At 43.8% G+C, this 19835-nt stretch overlaps 1 protein-coding gene across 1 annotated transcript in view; it reads left to right on the top strand.

The window, feature by feature from the left end:
- The window catches only part of TRPC6 (transient receptor potential cation channel subfamily C member 6), a 70025-nt gene extending 57274 nt beyond the window's left edge, over positions 1–12751 (top strand). The window contains exons 6-12 of the mRNA XM_081860218.1: positions 814–1047; positions 4293–4557; positions 6102–6297; positions 6926–7129; positions 10328–10411; positions 10808–10883; positions 11306–12751. Of these exons, the coding sequence (XP_081716344.1) occupies positions 814–1047; positions 4293–4557; positions 6102–6297; positions 6926–7129; positions 10328–10411; positions 10808–10883; positions 11306–11460 (1214 nt within the window). The 3' untranslated portion in view covers positions 11461–12751. The remainder of the gene's footprint in view (positions 1–813; positions 1048–4292; positions 4558–6101; positions 6298–6925; positions 7130–10327; positions 10412–10807; positions 10884–11305) is intronic.
- Positions 12752–19835: the final 7084 nt, after the last annotated feature.

Genomic DNA, 19835 nt, shown 5'->3' with positions numbered 1-19835 from the left:
CCCTATTAGCGGCTTAGCGGATTAGCACTATTAGCGGCTTAGCGGCTATTAGCGGCTATTAGCAGCTTAGCGGCTTAAAAAAAGGGGAAAAACTCGTTTTCGTCTTGCAAAGCAAGCCCATAGGGAAATTCATCTTGTGAAGCGCCTCGAAAAACGGAAAACCCTTTCGTCTAGCGGGTTTTTCGTCTTGCGAGGCATTCGTCTTGCGGGGCACCACTGTAATGAATAGGGAATCTGAATAGAATCTGTTGGTATCCGTCTTGAGAGACAGTGGAACGAACCTCTGGGGGGTGAAGTCAAAGAGCTGCAGGATCACAGTGCCTGCTGTGGCTGCAGCATCCGGGAACTCATAACTGCTGCCTCCTGTTTTTACTGCGTTAGCAGCACTGAACTGACCTCCCTGCGCAGAAGCCTAGGCAGTGTGTATGGAAGTCCTGGGCTGCCCAGATGACAACACCCCACTCTTCAGCCTTGCTAATGTGGTCCAAAAGAAAGGAGAGCAATATGTTTGGTACCAGCTTAGCTGCAGGAGTTGCTGGAAGGAGGCATACAAGGCACCACCCAACCATCTTAGGGACTCCACCCAAGATTTGTGTAGGGTTTAGTCCATAGGCTTTTCTTCTCCCAATGATGTCCCACAAAGCAATGGGTAGAATATTTCTTGTATAAATAAAATAAGAACTTGGCTTTCATTTTTTAAAGCAGGTATCTCAACTTCTCAAGACACAGAACTCAAACAGATATATTTGACATTTTTCTATGACATTTTGTGGAAAGCTAATGCTGTGTGTGTTCTCTTCTTTCCTCCTCTAGGTATGATATGGTCCGAGTGTAAAGAGATTTGGTCCCAAGGTCCCAAGGAATACCTGTTTGAGTTGTGGAATATGCTGGATTTCGGGATGCTAGCTATTTTTGCAGCTTCGTTCATTGCAAGGTTCATGGCATTTTGGCATGCTTCCAGAGCCCAGAGCATGGTCGATGCAGGTGTGGATATGAAGAACTTGAAAACGGTGACATTGCCTCCCAGTATAAAATACTACACTTTGGGTGAGTTTATGAACCATTAAGATTTGTGTTGGCTGAGCAAAGGAGAACTGTTCCAGTTCGGGTTCTACTCTCCCGATAGGAGAAAACTGGCTTGCTCCATCTTCCATGTGACAGGCCTTGAGATATTTGAAGATGGCTGTCATATCTCCTCTCATGTCTCCTCTTATCCAGGCAAAACATACCCAACCCCCTCAACCATTCCTCATAAGACTTGGGTTCCAGACCCTTGATCATCTTGATCACCCTCTTCTGCACACGTTCCAACTCGTCAATATCCTTCTGAAATCGTGGCACACAGAACTGGACACAGAACTCTAGGTGTTTTCTGACCAGGGCAGAATAGAGTGGTACTATTACTTCCCTTGGTTACTTCCCTGGACTTCTGTTGATGCAGCCAAGAATAGCGTTACCTCTTTTTGCTACTTCATCACACCATTGACTCATATAATAATAATAATAATAATAATAATAATAATAATAATAATAATAATAATAATAATAATAATTTATTATTTATACCCCGCCCATCTGGCTGGGCTTCCCCAGCCACTCCGGGCGGCTTCCCAAAAAATATTAAAATACTATAATACATCAAACATTAAAAGCTTCCCTAAACAGGGCTGCCTTCAGATGTCTTCTAAAAGTCTGGTAGTTGTTATTCTCTTTGACATCTGGTGGGAGGGCGCCACTACCGAGAAGGCCCTCTGCCTGGTTCCCTGTAACTTGGCTTCTCGCAGTGAGGGAACCACCAGAAGGTCCTTGGTGCTGGACCTCAGTGTCCGGGTAGAACATGTTAAGTTTGTTGTCTACTAAGATCCCCATGATCCTTTTCACATGTAAGGCCATTGTGGGATAAAATGTTTTCATCTAGAGCTTATAATACAATAGTCTTTTTTTCTCCTGAGGGACCTCTCACATGGTTGAGCCTTATAGGCTTTCCACCATGAGTTCTTGCCTGCATATAATCTGCCTGGGGAATTCATTACTACTGAGCTGCATGTCCTCTTCTTTTCATAACCCATGCAAGTGGTGGAGATTTTCAGTTACTTTCAGTGAGCTTACAACTCCTGCCTGGCAAGGCAGCAGCGGGTTTCATATTCATTTTCTTTCCTAATATATCCTATAAAAATAATTTTCTTCTGCTTGAAGAAAATGCCCCGATGGGAATGACGCTATCCTTTGGATGGCTTTATGTAGTTGTGATGTTATATAGCTATACATAAACACATCAGTTTTTTATGTTTACAACATCATTATTACTATTTTTATTAATAAATATGTTAAAAATTATTTAGCTTATTTTTTTATCCTTAAACCATTTGATTTCCTTATATTGTGAACCCTTTTGGGAACATAACTATTAATATGTAGAAAGAGTGCTGTAAGTTGCTCTGGGCTTATAGAGCAGGTTGTAATTCAAATGAAGAAACTGGAATGTTCATTTTTAGCTGCAGTTTATACACCCCCCCTTACTGTATAACTAGTTTCTTCACGTAAAATCGAGAGGTTATGAACAATCAGGAGTTGTTACAGTGAGATAAAGTGATGTGTGCTGGACAGAAAAGCAATAGCCAGTGCAGTCCTCTGCATGTCTACTCAGAAGTAAGCCTCACAGAGTTCAGCAGGACTTTCTCTCAGATAAGCATGTACAGTGGTACCTCGGGTTAAGTACTTAATTCGTTCCTGAGGTCCGTACTTAACCCGAAACTGTTCTTAACCTGAACCACCACTTTAGCTAATGGGGCCTCCTGCTGCTGCCACGCCGCCATCCTGAAGCAAAGTTCTTAACCTGAAGCACTATTTCTGGGTTAGCAGAGTCTGTAACCTGAAGCGTATGTAACCTGAAGCGTATATAACCTGAGTTACCACTGTATAGGATTTCAGGCTCCACCACCAGTTTCTAGGAAGCAGTGGCAATTTATAACAGTGGAGGATCTGCTCTTCACTTCCTAAGCAATATAATTCTGAACCCACTGCAGTTGCAATGGATGAGTTTGAGAGCTGTTAGGTTTTTAGTTTCATTGGAGGTTTTTAAGCAGAGGTTGAATGGCCATCTGTCATGGATGCTTCAGTTGAGATTCCTGCATTGCAGGGGGCTGGACTAGATGACTCTCGGGGTCCTTCCCTATTCTACAGTTCTATGATTCTATCTTTCACAATGCAGTTTGTATATTGTTGTTGTTTTGTAATAGAGGTGACTCTCAACTTACACAGGGGTTACGTTCTAGGGGTAGCACATAAGCCAAATTTGCATATAGTCAAAACGCATTGGGTTCAATTATGAGTGGGATCCCCAAAGTCTTGTTTCCTAGATGACCACCCCCTTTCCACTCCCTTTCTATTTATTTATTCTTATTTTGCCAAGTTACCTGTATTTCAAAGTGAAGAAAGAATGAGTAATAAAAAGATAACTGTGAACAGAATTGTTCATTTGTTTATTTCGCCTCTCTCCTTTTTTTATATTACTCTTAATTTAAAGCCAGATAACTGCATAGTCATAAAATTAAATGAAACAACATTTTTTTAAAAAAATAAGAAGAAGAACGAGACACTGAAATGTCAAAAACCAGAGGGGAAAATACAGCTGTATGCAAAACCATTACTAGGAGTGAGCCTGGGCAAAGATGTATCAATACATTGTCCAGGACCGATTTGAAGGCCAGAGCATGATGGCGCCTTCTCCTGAGTCTTGTTTTTCCCTCGGTGCGCCAGGCACTAACAGCAGAGGGACTCCCTCTAGCACCCAGCTCATGGAGGAATGAGCTGGCATTCACCCTAGCCAGGGTGAATCCACTGCCACTCCCACTGAGGGAGCTGAGGAGATTTCACCCCAGTGCCTCACATGACCAGGCCCGGTGCAGTTTGTTCCTCCCTCCGCTTTTCAACATCGCAATGTGTCACTATATTTCAATGTTTGACTGGTGATACATTGCAGTGTTGAAAAGCTGATATTGCCCAACCCTAACTAGGGGCTGCAGTTCATACATTAATAGCCACAGAAACGGCATGTGGGTAATGTCACAAATTTGCCTGAAAAGCTGCAGCCATTTTGTTGTTGTCTCTCTGTTTTGACATCCCTCTGAATGGTGCTTCTCTCTCTTGTTCACAAGCGCTTTCCTTCTGATCACAAGGGAATGCACAGCAAGATCTCCAGACATTGGCTTAATGTTTGGGCAGCTAAATATGGAACATATATCAAAACATTAAACAGATGTTCTTGTGGGTTTTCTTTTGTTTTTTTACAGCAAGAATAGACTGGGATCCATCCGACCCTCAGATCATATCTGAAGGCCTGTATGCAATTGCTGTGGTCTTAAGCTTCTCAAGAATCGCCTATATTCTGCCCGCCAATGAAAGCTTCGGACCTCTACAGATATCGCTTGGCAGAACTGTGAAAGACATATTCAAGTTCATGGTCATATTTATCATGGTTTTTGTGGCTTTCATGATAGGAATGTTTAATCTCTACTCTTACTACCTGGGGGCAAAGCAAAACGAAGCCTTCACTACGTAAGTAAATGTTGAAATCTGCTTTTGCTGTAGTAAGTGTAGATGATTTTGTTGGAAGGCAATCAGTCGGATTTAAGCGCATTCGCTGTTGTAATGTTAAGTATCCAAACTATGGCCATGGTTAGCTATGGTCTGCAATTCCTAAATATTGATTTGCCAACCATGTTTCCTAAGCTAGCAGTAGTGATGCATCTAAATGCCAAGCACATTTACTATAAAGTAATTCTAAAAGCACTTCCATGTTAATGGATTCATGGTGATTGGTGCATTCAATGAAAGTGCTGGTTACCCCTTTGGGGCAATCCTTCAATTTCTACTAGTTCAGACGGACTACCAGGATCAGTTCAGATGTCACCCCCAAAAGCAGCGGCTATGGTAGCTCTGAACAGCCGCAACAACCAGCAGATAGAAGCACCTGCTTTGCATTATAGATTAGGTCCTCTTTTATATTATTTAGTTTGCATAAATACATAATGCACTCCTCCTATGCGAGATGTACTAGGACAAGGTCTGTTTGTACATAACAAGAGTGTGATGTAGACATCTTTAGTCAGTGCTGCATAGTTTAGTTGCTAGTGTCCATATATGTCACTAGGTCCATTAAAATTTAAATTATGCTTGTGCATGCTAAAGTATCTATCAACTGCAGCTACTTCCACTGCATGTTCTCCCCGATGGTTTTTGTGCAAAAGCAGAGGTTGATCATGCCTGATTGAACATTTAAAATGTGGACATTTTTAACATTATCATGACATACCTGATTTTCCTGCGCCATTAACATGTGCAGAGGAGGGCAACCAAGATGATCAAGGGTCTAGTAACCAAGCCTTATGAGGAATGGTTGATAGAGCTGGTGTGTTTAGTCAGGAAAAGAGGAGAGTGAGAGGAGATATGATAGCCATCTTCAAGGGCTAGCACATGGATGTTGGAGCAAATTTCTTTTCTCTTGCTCCGGAGGGTAGGATCCATACCAATGGATTCAAGTTACAAGAAAGGAGATTCCAACTAAACATCAGGAAGAATCTTCTGACAGTAAGAGCTGTTTGACAGTGGAACACTCTCCCTCGGGAGGTTGTGGACTCTCCTTCCTTGGAGGTTTTTAAGCAGAGGTTGGAAGGTCATCTGTCATGGATGCTTTAGCTGAGATTCCTGCATTGCAAGGGGTTGGACTAGATGACCCTCGAGGGTCCTTCCAACTTTGATTCTATGATCATGAATTGGAGGCAGGTTGGTGCTGACATAGGGCTTGTTCCATGCCTAGAAAGCATGGGTCTGAGGTTTTCCGCTTCTCTTGCGCTTTCTAGGCCTGGGTCTGAGTGGTTTTGCCCTTGCCCTGCCTCTTTCTCCAGGAAAACCCGGTCTTAAGTGATATATCAGAGCAAACAGCAATCTGGAGAAAATCCGATTGATGTTTGCTCTGATTCAGCAGTAATAGGGGAAAAAGTGGGGCAAGGGCAAGCCTGGATGGTCCCATACTCAGCTTTTACAGATATTTTACTCCACTGTATGTTCATGTTTCTGGGATTTATTTTTCTTTCTTTCAGAGTGGAAGAAAGCTTCAAGACTTTGTTCTGGGCAATATTTGGACTCTCAGAAGTGAAATCAGTTGTCATAAACTATAGGCACAAATTTATTGAGAACATTGGTTATGTCCTTTATGGGGTTTATAACGTCACCATGGTTATTGTTCTGTTGAACATGCTTATCGCGATGATCAACAGCTCATTCCAAGAGATTGAGGTAATAATGCTCTTTTGAACTACCTTTAGCTTACTCAGTCATCATTGAGTAATGATGTGGTCGGGCTCCCAGCTCCCCTCAGCCCCAGCCAGCATGGGCAGTGGTCAAAGTATATCAGGAATTATAGTCCAGTGGCATCTGGAGGGCCACTGGTATTCCATCCCTGCTTTATTAAATCAGTACAATTTTTCAGAATAAATATAAATTCATGATCAAAAAACAAACTCTCAGTAGGACTAGCACTGGTTACAACCCCGAGTTGCTTAAAAGTGCCATTATTTCAACAGGACTTGAGCTAAGCCAGTATTAATTTGTCCTACGGATTTCAATGGAACCTAAGTTCAACTACGTTAGACTGCGTCCAAGTCAAATTCCTTAGAATCATGACCTGCCAGTGAGCTTCTTCCAGCCACCTAGCTGATCACAGTCAGAAATGGGCTGAACACAAGTAGAACCTCAATCCACCCGTTATCTGATCCAGGCGAGCTCTTCCTATGAAGTAGTGTTACTGTTATTTCCTGCAGTTTAGTTCAGCGCAGGAGTCTAGCTGGAGTCTGAGCATCCAGCAAAACAACTTTTGCATATCATTTCAAATGGCCACTGCTTAACTCTTTCCTCTACCTTCCAGGATGATGCTGATGTGGAATGGAAGTTTGCAAGAGCAAAACTGTGGTTCTCCTATTTTGAGGAGGGCAGAACGCTCCCGGTGCCGTTCAACCTAGTGCCTAGCCCCAAATCTCTGATTTACTTCTCGCTCAGAATAAAGAAGTGGGTTTTTAAGTTGTTGTTTTGCAATAGAAAAGGTTTCCAGGAAGACGCTGAGATGAATAAGGTAACTTCGCAATGGAGTAAACCCGCCGCATTCTGGAATTGTAAACAACTTTATGCAATGCATGACTCCATTGGAGGAGGGCAATTCGTGCCAGACCTGCACCACTAAATTAAAGGGTTGTTTTCTTTCAAGGGTTTCTGGTAGAAATTCCCTAACCTACAACGTTAATTTGATGGCTGCAATTTTAGAAACGGGCAGAGCAATCCAAATTCTGGATCTGCTATGCTGGAGGGAGTGTGGAGGTGTCCAAACGCCTAGCCCAGCCTGGCTCTGCTGGCCGCAGGGTTTCTAAATGCAGTCTTGAGTTTGCAAATTCTGCCAGGGGGGTTCTTGGTAGAGAGAAAAGCATCCTTCGTTTCTCTTGATTACAGTTTTGAAGTCTGGAGGGTGAATTGCCTCTGATTCAGTGTCCATTGTGGTGGAAATGTGGAACCTAAACCAATGGTCATATGTGCAGGAAGGAATGTCTGTGGGCTTAGCTTTGAACACACAAACAGATATCCCAGAAAGTAGCACTGCCTGCTGACTCCTTTTACTAGTTATGGATTGGAATGTGTATATTACGCAAGATTAAGGTAAAGGTAAAGGACCCCTGGACGGTTAAGTCCAGTCAAAGGTGACTATGGGGTTGCGGCGCTCGACTCCCTTTTAGGCCGAGGGAGCCAGCGTTTGTCCACAGGCAGCTTTCCGGGTCATGTGGCCAGCATGACTAAACCGCTACTGGCGCATGGAGGACCATGACGAGTGCCAGAGTGCATGGGAACGCCATTTACCTTCCCGCCGCTGCAGTACCTATTTATCTACTGGCACTGGCATGCTTTTGAACTGCTAGCTTGGCAGGAGCCTGGGACAGAGCAACGGGAGCTCACCCCGTCGCAGGGATTTCAAACCACCGACCTTCCGATCGGCAAGCCCAAGGGGCTCAGTGGTTTAGACCACAGTATTGCAGGGCTGACAGGAGATCTGCTCTTGACAACATGCATTCATATCTGTATGGACATACGCATTTAACCTCTAGATCCCTCCCCCCAACTAACTTGAAGAGGAGTTTATCTGTGCAACTTTCCATCATTTCTGCTGCTAAGTGGAAAGTAAAATTATGTAGAATACTGAAGGTTCAGGGTTACTGTCCACATCAGCAGGATAGCAATTTCTGCTAAGAAAATCTTAAACCGAGTGACCAGGGCATCCTTTTTGCCCATGTTAACACATATCTATTTCATACCTGCAACTTATACAATTGGGAGGAGACTCCTAATTAGGTAGGGTGGCCATGTATGCATAACCAAAAACACAGAAATAAGAAGGTGGTATCAGTTTGCGTAAAATTTGCGTTTGCTAATTTATGTGTATACATGCAATTTTGGAAATAATGACTATAAGGGAAACAGAATGCAAAACAGATCACCATAGATGTTCTGATGGTTCTTCATCTTTGAAACAGAATTGAGGTGGACAGCCCTTCAGCTAGATGACTGCCCCCTGACAGCTCTTCCAAAAGAGGACTCTGTAATGTTGGGACAGACACCTACCCTAAAATCTTTGGGCAGTGTATCACTGTCAAACTCTGTAGTCTATAGTCGAATTTGACTGGACTTAACCATCCAGGGGGCGTAGGGTTGAATCCCCCTAAGTCATTGCATGAGCAGAAAAACACCTGCAAACTTATGCAAGTGCAGTGGAATTTCTGCTACCACCACCAACACCATCAGCACTTCCCTCAAATGTGCTCCAGAGACTTAGGGGAACTCCTGTAGCAGATTTGCAGGTTGCACAGGAGGAAGAGATGGAGAGGAAGTTCTGTTGCGCTCATGAAAGTCATTCTGCTCATGCATACAACCCAAAGTAATAGAGAAGGGCAGGGGATGAGAACCAGAGGAAGATAAACTCCATAAACCAGAACCAGGAAGATAAGCTCCCCCCGCCTCACCTTTTCAGGAAAAAAGGCTAAATTAGGGATGTGTAGATGTTCTAATAAGAGCTCAGCCTGAGTGTTTCTGCATCTTCACAGAGAATGTTTATCAGCTCCCCAAATCCGATGATTCACTCCTGTGGGTAAAATGAATGGCTATTACTTACCCGTCCAATTCTGCTGATATAAACCTTCATGGCAGCCTTCCAGCTCCTGTGAGAGAATAAAAGGCTTCTTTAGAAACCGAGCATTGCTTGCCACCAAGCGGTCACATTCTGAAATGCAACATAACATTACCTTGGTATGGCTTGCTTACACAACTGAAATCCAGGAATCGGTCCAGACATTGCTGTAACAAGTCTTAACCGGTCCAAGCAAATGTTTTGTGAGAACTGTCTGCTCATGTTAGCAGTGTAATTAAAAAGAAGATTTTCCACAATTAGAAGAAATGAATTCTTGCATATGGCCCCACAGGCACTTGGCTTCCTGAAAGCTGCACTGCAAAAATCTCAAGGCAGCCTTGTAAATAAACCCACAAAAGTTGCTAGCCCTCAAAAAAACATTTTACTAGGTAACTTTGCTCCAAGGGATCTGTGCTTTTGGGAATGCTGCAGAAGAAAGGATGCCCCAGCCCTCTATGACCTGCATGATTCCATCTTCATTGTAGGCTACTTATAAAGTTTAAAAGCTTTCTTCCAGTGAATTGGTGGTGAAGGGGTTGAGCAATCCTTTCCCTTCCCCCTTAACCAGTCCTTTGGATTTCCATGTTGGTCTTGGAGCAATGGGATTTCTGTAATGCCTGCTGTTGAAGCATGCAGTTGGGCCCCATTCACACCACGCATTTAAATCACTATGATGCCACTCAGGGCTTCCTCCAAAGAATTATGGGGGCTGTAGTTCCCTGTGGAGATGGATTGGTTGTTTAAACCACTCTGGAAATCGTAGCTCTGTGAGGAGAACAACTCTCAGCACCTTTAACAAACCATAGCTCCCAGAATTCTTTGGGGCAAGCCATGATTGTTTATAGTGAATGGTGTGACTGTGGCCTTAAAAATTCATTGAAGACATTCATTTCTTCAGCAAACATTTACATTCATTTTCTCCCCAGCAGCTCCCCCCATTAAGAGTTATTTTATCCAAAATATCTCCAAATCCTCCCTCTTGTGCATAGGAGCGATGCTTAAGGAGTACAGTATTCTAATGAAATATGTGGTAAGACGGGAAAGGGGGAAGAAGAGATTTATTTAAAAATCCTCACTTAGTACCTTTTTCTTTCTGTTTTTCAGCTAGGTCAAAGTAAGGAATCAAGTATAAGAAGCTCAGATGACCTCAACTTAAACAGCTTAAGGAACCCTCAAAGGAAGTATCAGGTAGGATCTAGATGCTAATAGAGTACAGTAACTGTGAAGAACTTGACAGCCAAACAGAGAAGGATTATCCACAGCCCTCCTCTTCCTCTCTCTCTCGCTCAAGCCCGTTGCATCCAACCATTCTGCTCCCTCCTTTCATCCTCTGACCTATCTCCTGTCTCTCACCACCACACCCCTGGCTCTGAGCCTTCCTCTTCATGGGTATGAGAGTCATCCTAGAGATCCCCCACAGAAGTCAGCAAATGTGTCCTCTTCTTTGCTTTTCAAAATACGGCAACATTATGGGTCTATGTCAGACACAATTGTGTCTCCCCCCATGTGCCGCTACTGCTGTCTAGCATCAGGATGCGCAAGCCAATACTGTATCTGAAAGGCTTTTCTGCTTCTCTTTCCCAGAAAATTATGAAACGTCTTATCAAGCGATACGTACTGAAAGCTCAGGTGGACAAAGAAAGTGACGAGGTCAATGAAGGTAGGCTTCCAAAATGGATGTCGTTTGGAATATCGGGTAGCAGAATTAAAAGGCTAGCAAACGTTGTTGGGTTCACCCATCCCATACTTAAATGGCACCTTTGCTACAATGCTTCTCTTTTGATTTGCAGCATACCCTAGCATAATAGCTGCCGTGGCTTCTGGGTTATAACTCTCCCAAGAACAAAATATATATATAATCATTGGCATCCTGAGGGGGAGCTAGAGGTAATGGTGGCAGAACCCTGTTTGAGGCCAGCCAGTTCCCTATGCTCCAGGGGGTTGTAAGGTTTTATTTGCTGGACCAAATGAGCCTTTGGGTCTGATTCATCAGGGCTTTTCGTAATGTTGTCCCCCTCCCCATCCCTGGCTTCTCCTTTTTCTTCTTGTAAGCCCTTGATCTTCTCTCTCCCTCTCTTATAGGTGAGCTGAAAGAAATTAAACAGGACATCTCAAGCCTCCGTTATGAGCTCCTTGAAGAAAAATCACAGAACACAGAAGACCTGGCAGAACTCATCCGGAAACTTGGGGAGAAACTGTGTATTGAGCCAAAACAGGAACAAAGGACTTCTCTCTGAAAAAGAAAGTGGGGGGGGGGGGAACACTCCTCCTCCAAGCTGGCAGTCCAGTGAAAGCCATATCAGTTCTATCTACACCCCTCCCCCTGCAATTCTTCTTCAATCATAATTGACACTTTTGCAGCAGTAGTAGATACATCTTGACCATTTTTTTCTTTTTGGTTAACTGGGGAAAACCGGCATTTTGAGCAGATGTTATTTAATCCCATCCACGGAGGCCAGCTCAATCATTGAAAGGAAAAGACGTAAAATATGGTTTGAGAAGCCGCACAATTAAAGACTTTAATTACTGGTTCTACTGGTGCCAGGGAGCAATCTTATTCTCTCACTCTCTTTCACACTCCCACTAATGTGCACACATATTTTGACACTTCAGACGTATGCACACTTAGAAGTAAATTCCACTGAGATGAATGAGGTTTACAAATTAAGCATTTAGGAATAAGGTTCTGATCACTTTCTTTTTTTAAAAAAAATATGAACTGGTCTTTCTTTAAATAAACAAAAACAAAAATACAATTACATTGCTTTAATTAAAGTGAAAAGAAATAATTTCTGTTCCGTTAACTAAGCACTTGGGACGGACAAGAGGAAGGCTCAATAGAACACATCCGAAAGCCATGATGTTACCGTGACATTACAGTGTTTTCTTCAAATCCCTCCATTGCAAGAAGGCGTTCTGGAACATTTCTTTGGGAGTGCATCTACAGTACAAACCCGTATTGGCTTAAACACTGAGGGTTTCTCCAAAGACTCCTAGGGGAGGGTGCTAAGATCAGTAGTCCTCTTCAGAGAACTACAATCCCCAGCAATCGTTGGGGAGAAATGTTAAAATGCTTTAAGTCTCTATTGCAGATATGTCCAAGGACCAAGGTGCCAGGAGTCTTAATAATCCATCCCACGAAAGGCGTTCCACTGCCAAGCAGCAATTCCTACTATCTGCCTTGTCAACATTTAGAATTTTTCCTTGGCGAATGTTTATATGTTGACATATATAATATGAGTTGCATCGGACTAAGTCATAGAGTTGATACACCACAATCAGCGGGCATTTATTTCAGTGGGTATACTCTGAAAAAAAAAATCAGTCCATTTGTTTCATTGGGTTTACTCTGAGAATAATGCAATGGGATGCAACCCAATATATTTAAAGCTCTTGTGTCTAGGAGCAAATGACTGGAACCATAAGTGTTCTTAGGGAGGTACGCTGTATGCCTGGTCTATGACTGCCTTACTCCCTTCTTGGCCCTGATCCGTTGTGCAGCCCTATGATAAATAACTGAAACAAAAAGCCAGCCCTACCTTGTCTCATTTCACATGTTTGTATTGCTACCGCCTTTCATCTAGTAACCTCAGCACCACTGAAAGAACCACCCACAACCAAACCTTCCATTAGTCACAGCCAGGTGTTTGATGGTGGTTGCACTTCGCGTCTACACAAGTTGGATACAGATAACCCTTTTGCCCAGTGTGGCCCTTTGAGATGATGTTGGGTTCTAACTCCCATCAACCTCAGCTAGCATGTCCAAAAGTCAGGAATGATGGGAGTTGCAATCTAGCAATACCTGGAGGACCTTGCCCTATACCTGCACCCAATGTATGTGCAAAATTCCTGTTGTTTTTGTTTAGTCGTGTCCAACTCTTTGTGACCCCATGGACCAGAGCATGCCAGGCACTCTTTGTCCATGGAGTTTTCTTGGCAGGGATACTGGAGTGGCTTGCTGGTTCCTGCTCCAGGTGGATCACGTTTGGTCAAAACTCTCCACTATGACCTGTCCATCTTGGGTGGCCCTGAATGGCATAGCTCATAGCTTCTCTGAGTTATTCAAACCCCTTTGACATGGCAAGGCAGTCATCCATGAAGGAGGCAAAATTCCTACTTGGCAGATTTATCTTGGGGTTGTTTGATCATTTTAACTGGCTTCCAAGCCTTGAAGGCAGGACCTCAGGCAATACCACCCACTCCTGTATCCCTGTTCTCTTATATCTGCCTAATCTGCAGATTAGTATGGTAATTAGTAATCATGCAAGTGCTCATGCAAGTCTCCTTTTAAACCAGGCACCACAAATAAAAAAGCTCTGCTTTACAATTAGTGGTATGTGGACCAAACGGATAACAAGCACTGTCATGGATGCTTTAGCTGAGATTCCTGCATTGCAGGGGGTTGGACTAAATGACTTTCTGGTCCCTTCCATGATTCTATGAACTCCCCCCCCCCTTTTCCCATGGCACCAGGTAGATCAAAAAGGGCCAGATTTGATGAAGTGACCAAAGTTGTTGACCTTTTTTCAGGGTTGAAGTTGTTGAGGTTTTTTTTTTTTAGGATTTTACCCCAGTAAATAAACTGCCATAGGGGCCTGATTAAACCCACCAGCAGGCTGGATTAGGCCCCCAAAATGGACTTTGGACATGCCTGAGGTAGATGATTCTCCCCAGGAACCCCTATCCAGTCTGCAAAAAAACCCCCACTTATGTCCCGCAAGGGCATCCAGGGATATTCTCTGTTGACACAATCATCCATCCATCAGTGTAGAATTGTAGCAGTTGACCTGAGTCAATTAGCAGAAGGTGGGAATTATGGAAACGATAGACAGCAGAGAGTAGGTCTGTGGCCCCATTTGTAGTTTTGAGTAAAGGCCATAAGTCTGGGTCACTTCTTTCCCTATTCCCCCAGATCAGATCAGCCCCACAAAAAGAGAAGGCACACCCAAAACTTGCTTTTCCAAGGGATCCAGATGAAAGCTGGTTTGAGTATAATTAATCTGAGCCTTGAAAAGGGCATAGAGCTGAAAGACGAAGTGGGAAAGACTCACTTTTCCAACTTCCTCCTTCAGCTCTATGTACTTTTCAAGGGAGCGAAATGGTAGACACCCCCACCACCTCAAGGGGGCAATGGGGGGGGGGTGCTCAGAGGCTTTGTAGCAGCCGGGGGAAGCCCTCAAGGGTGCTGCTGCAGCCATGAGTGCCGTGTTCACAGTCCCTGATACAAACATTTACATAAGAAGTCCAAAACATTCCCCTTTTGCTTCCAGGATGCAATGGGGAAGATGAAGGATGTTTACCTTTCTCCTTAGTGATCATCCATTTGTACAATCATCCCACTCCCATCTTGTATGAATAACCACCAACAAACAGAGTTTTAAGAAAGCAGCAGTTGTTTGGAGAAATGAAGCATTTGGTTGAACCTTCCTTGACCAGTTGCCTTCTCTGTTTAGAATACATTGTACCCACAGTATACAGGTACTGCTTCCATTTCTCTGATTTGATACTGGAGGTTTAAACAAAGGCCATTAACGAAGTGCTGCGTTTTTTATACATATCCATGCATATGACCTAATGCATACCAGGAAGCTATTAACATCAACAGGACCATTTTATTAACTTGGTCTAAGCTGCAAGGCGATGTACTTGGGATTTTACTGCTTTTTGAGGTTTAAGAATAAGCAGCATACTTGGAGAAGCTTACCTTGTATAAACAGCTTGCATAAACCAAGGCTTGAGCTGGGCTTTTTTTAAAAAAAAACGATTAAAAGCCGCTCTAGTGGCCTTTAAGCTGTAAAATAAACAGAACCAAGATAGACACGACATTAAATGCATCTTCACGATTGATGCACATTTTAAAAATGCACATAAAAGCCATTGGAGTGTGGCAGACAATTATCAGGATCTCAAGGAGGTGCAGAGGGAGAATTTTGCCCTTTTCTCCCCTGCAACTGCCCCCATGAAAATTACTCCTTCAAAGGCGCCATTACCCTTGAAAGTTGCATTGGCACCAGTGGGAGTTTCCCTCCAATGCAAATAGCAGCTTCAGAGGAGTTAGTTGGGTTTTTTTTGGTCACAACTGTACCAAAGGAAGAAAGAGTTAAATTTTCTTTGCCTCCTGCTGTGCCTGGGACTTTGGGGTGAAGGATGGGTAATAAATAACCAAATAACTAATTATCAGCCCCCACCCTGCCTCCAATGGCTGCACTTTTTAAAAACGTGCACATTAAATGCAAAGACAAATTTAGGATCCTGTCTAGCATGGCCCACTGGCTAAAGGACAATTTTCCTGGTGAAGAGCCGGTTGCTTTTCTGAACATGTTTTTAACAAGCAGTGCATGGTTTTAATATGTGGTAAGGCTACATTTGGTCTCTGCCCCACTTGCGATAATATAAACATCATAGAGGTCACAGTGTTTTGGAGCTAGTCGTCTTGTGGATTCTCAAGTCAAGAAGCATTCTGTACTTAAATGCATTCACCTCACCTCCTCAGTCAATTAATAGGAGAAATGGACTCATCTACTGTGAGCCTTAAGATCACTGAACTCAGGGTGTATAGAAGCTTTAAAGGCCTCTCTAAGGCAGAGGAAGCCCACAGAATATATAGCTTATTTTGTAAAATATATGAAAGGATAGTTGTAAAACTTGCAAAATTGATCCTAAATAAAATAAAAACTTGCCTCACATCAGTTGTTCCTTTATCTGGGGGCAACAGAGCAGTTGGAAGAGCACATTTCTCTTGTGCTCTTGATTAGAATCTCTGATGAAATTTTCCATTAAGCAAAAAGCAAAAAACCTGCAAGGAAGAAATTTTTCAACCAATAATCAGATGGAGCCTGCTGCAAAGGGAACATAGGGCATGAGGCTTAAGCCTAAGAGAACTCTGCATGCAGCCTGTAATAGTGGAGGAGGAGAGGTTGGATTCAGCTGGCATTTAAATCTGCACTTTCCAGAGCAACACACAAAGCAAAGCATCCTTCAAAATGAGCACTTCTCCAAATTCTTTGCAGTGCAGCTCTCTAGCCAAGCAGTGTGTGCAAAAGTGCATACACCAGCTAAAGCGTGCACTAAACTGCATATAAATGTACATACAAAAATGCATTAGGGAAAACAGCTTTGCAAAAAGTGTGTGTATAAGGCAAAACTGCATACAAAAAATGTATAAGGATAAATTTGCACTAAAATACTGGTGAATTTTTATGAGGCCTTTTTGAATAAAATAAAATTGCAAACTGGTGTGGAAATGTGAGGAACTGAATTGAAGACTGGAAAAACGAAGAAACAGAGAAATCTCATGGCAGATGCTGTTCAGGTTTTCTTTTTCTTATTCAGCAAAGAAGTCAGTCTGGGAAGTGTTCCCTACTGATAGAAAGTTTGGTAGCCATGGCCTCCTTTTTGTCAGCAAAATTGCATCCCTATAAGCATTGCTTGATGCCACAGGCATTCTCTGCAGCCCTATAGCTCACTGACTAGAAATGGCATTCCTGAATGTCACCTCACACCAGGGATAATGGGGCATGTAGTTCAGTATCAAAAGCCCCAGCAAGAAAATCTGTGGTGTGTCTTTTTCCTGTGCCTATCACCAGTGGCAGCTCCTGCTGGGAGCATGTTTCTGCTTCTGCCACTTGACCCTGCCCACCACTGCCATGTGGTTCCTGGAAGGCTGAACAGAAGAGAATGTGGCCCCTGGGCTCAACCCTAGACTGATTCCCAAGGACTGTGGGGCCCTTGGGGGAAGGGAAAGGACCCCCTTTGGGGTTTAACCAGTGCACATGCCTAAAGCCGCGGGACTTGGGGAGGCAGCAGGGCTGTCTTAAGGATATGTGGTGCCTGGGTGCCCAGTTGCCCAGTCCCAGGCATGCAGGAGGGTGGAGCTGGCCGGCTGCCTCAGGGTCTCGCTGGCTCAGTCGCCCCCAAACTTGCGGCACAGAGCCGCCCACAGCAGAAGAGCCTGCCATGGCGCTCCGACCGACGGGCAGGCTCTTCCCTGGACTCAACTCTTGGGCCCTAGACTCTCGGCCTGGCGCCCCTGAGAGCCCGGCTTCCAGGTGCCCCACACCCCTAGCACTTATGGGTAAGACGGCCCTGGGAGGCAGTGAGTTGGGAGAGCCTCCTTCCCTGCTCATAAAGGCCTTGGCTTTGGAAGGAGGCAAGTAACATACCACCCAAAGCCCAGGGCAGGATAGGTTCAGCCTTTCAAATAGACATGAGCAGCTCCAACAATTCTGGCACAACTAGAGTACTGCAGATCTCCTTTTGTATGTTCAAATAAAGTTACAGTCCTAGCTATCCAACTACTGGTGTCTTCCTGCTCAGTCCTTCTTTACACCAGCCCAGCCTCTTCGTTTTATGTTCATGTCACTTTCCCCGCCTTTTTAAATGCAGCTGCCCTTGTGTTATGCCATGGCAGCCATTTTTGTGACTGGCACCTGCAAGCACTTCAAAATTATACCTGTGCCTTCTGGCCTCTGCAAAGGTTGGTGACTGACACAGCAGCACGATCGTTGGCCTCTGGGGATACCACTAGCCGAATGAAGACTATATCTTGTATATAATATATATCATGATAGATAGATAGATGATATAGATACAGTCATACCTCGGGTTAAAGTCGCTTTGGGATGAATCTTTTCAGGTTGCGTCCCACGGTGACCCGGAAGTAACAGAACGGGTTACTTCTGGGTTTCACCGCTTGCGCATGCGCAGACGCTCAGAATGACATCACATGCATGCACAGATGAGGCGAATCGCGACCCGTGCACGTGCAGATGTGCAGACACGGGTTGCGTTCTGCTCATGATGCGAACAGGGCTCTGGAACGGATCCTGTTCACATCCAAAGGTACCACTGTAGATAGATAGATGATAGAGAGATAACAAGAGTGGTACCTCAGGTTAAGTACTTAATTCATTCTGGAGGTTCGTTCTTAACCTGAAACTTAACCTGAAGCACCACTTTAGCTAATGGGGCCTCCTGCTGCTGCTGATGCGCCACCGGAGCATGATTTCTGTTCTCATCCTGAAGCAAAGTTCTTAACCTGAGGTACTATTTCTGGGTTAGCGGAGTCTGTAACCTGAAGCGTATGTAGCCTGAAGCGTATGTAACCCGAGGTACCACTGTAGATAGATATAGATAGAAGTTTGCAGGTGCTAGAATTTAATTAAGGCTTAGCGTAGTAAAACCAGGAAATAGCCAGACTCATGTGTACTCAGGATAGACCCAATGCATATTTGAACCGTGTGCTAGACCTTGCTAAGCCAAGTGACAAAAGCCAGCGAAATCAGGACTAGCCTCCCGCATGAGCGAGACAGAGGATGAAAGGGCAAATCTTGTTTGCCCATGGGTGAGTTTCATCCCTCCCTCAACCGGGAGTTTAGTTTAAAAAGGCAACGCCAGTGTTTTAGGGAAGGTTAGAGCTCAGAACAGAGTTAAGAGGAAGCTGGGATGTGCCTTGAGGGAGCAAGGGGAGCTGCAGCCAAGGATGCTATTCTGGCTCTGGGGGAAGCAGAGGAATGCTTTTGGTCCGAACCCTTCCATGGCAGGTTCAGGTTGTATATATTTGTAAATAAACCATATATCATAGAGACACCATGTATCACAGAGACATATATACTGTGTCTGGAACTCCCTGGAATCTCACACTGCTGTGGAGCTTGGAAGGTGGCGTATAACAACCTCCTTGTCAGGAGAAACCTCAGTTGTGGGTGTCAGGTTGCTGTTAAAGGCCTAGCAACTAGCCGAGGGAAAACAGGTAGTAACTGTAGCAGCCGATAACCATCTGATTCAAGAGCCCAGGCCTTCTCATAAACGTTTCATCTCCACCAGCAGCTGTTTTTCTCCCTGGATGAATCATGCTCTGGTGACTCACACCCAGAGCAAGCACTGGACAGATTATTCAGCTGTGTATTTTAAGTTTTGACCTTTTGAAAAGAGATTTCCCTGCTCGGTACTTGAATGCATTTAACCCCGTGACGTAGCTTCAAAAAAAGAGAGCAGTTATGCAGACAGAGAAACACATGGGTTCGAAGACAAATTTGGATACGTATTTCAGGTATTTGTTCACCTGTGCGATCCGTCCCTATCCTGGAGACACTACTATTATTATTATAGGCAGTGCTTAATCACAACTGCCACCGCCTGTCTGGTCAAAAGATAGGCAAGCTTTTCCTGGTCATATATACCAATAACAAACTCAGTGTTTATATATGCAGTTGTTTTTATACAGTATCTGTTTGCATTGTGAAACCATTTCAAGATGCTACACGGGAAGTGATTCATAAATGAAACAAAATGATAATAATTATCCAAGTCTCTTTTAATTTTTTAAAAATCTTTTCTTTGTTGTGTTATAACTTTTAAAAATGCTTTTTTGTTCTTTAATAAAAAGGAAATAAATACCACAATTCTTCAAGTGCTATATGTAGTCATAGGAGACAAGTATCAGCAGATTGGGGGGGGGGGGAACCTGAGATTTGACGATGTGCAAAGGTCTTCTGGGCAGGGTGGGGACTCATAAGAGAGAAAACTCCTCTAAGACATCCCAATGCTCAGTGACCACATCATGTTGACTGACTATAGGGAAGGGAGGAGCATGATATGCTACAACCTTTTG

Source organism: Podarcis erhardii (assembly GCF_964252035.2).
Source record: "Podarcis erhardii genome assembly, chromosome: 4".
In the NCBI taxonomy this organism is placed as follows: domain Eukaryota; kingdom Metazoa; phylum Chordata; class Lepidosauria; order Squamata; family Lacertidae; genus Podarcis; species Podarcis erhardii.
The sequence above is the reverse complement of the archived record's forward strand: the minus strand, read 5'-3'. Positions and strand labels throughout refer to the sequence as shown.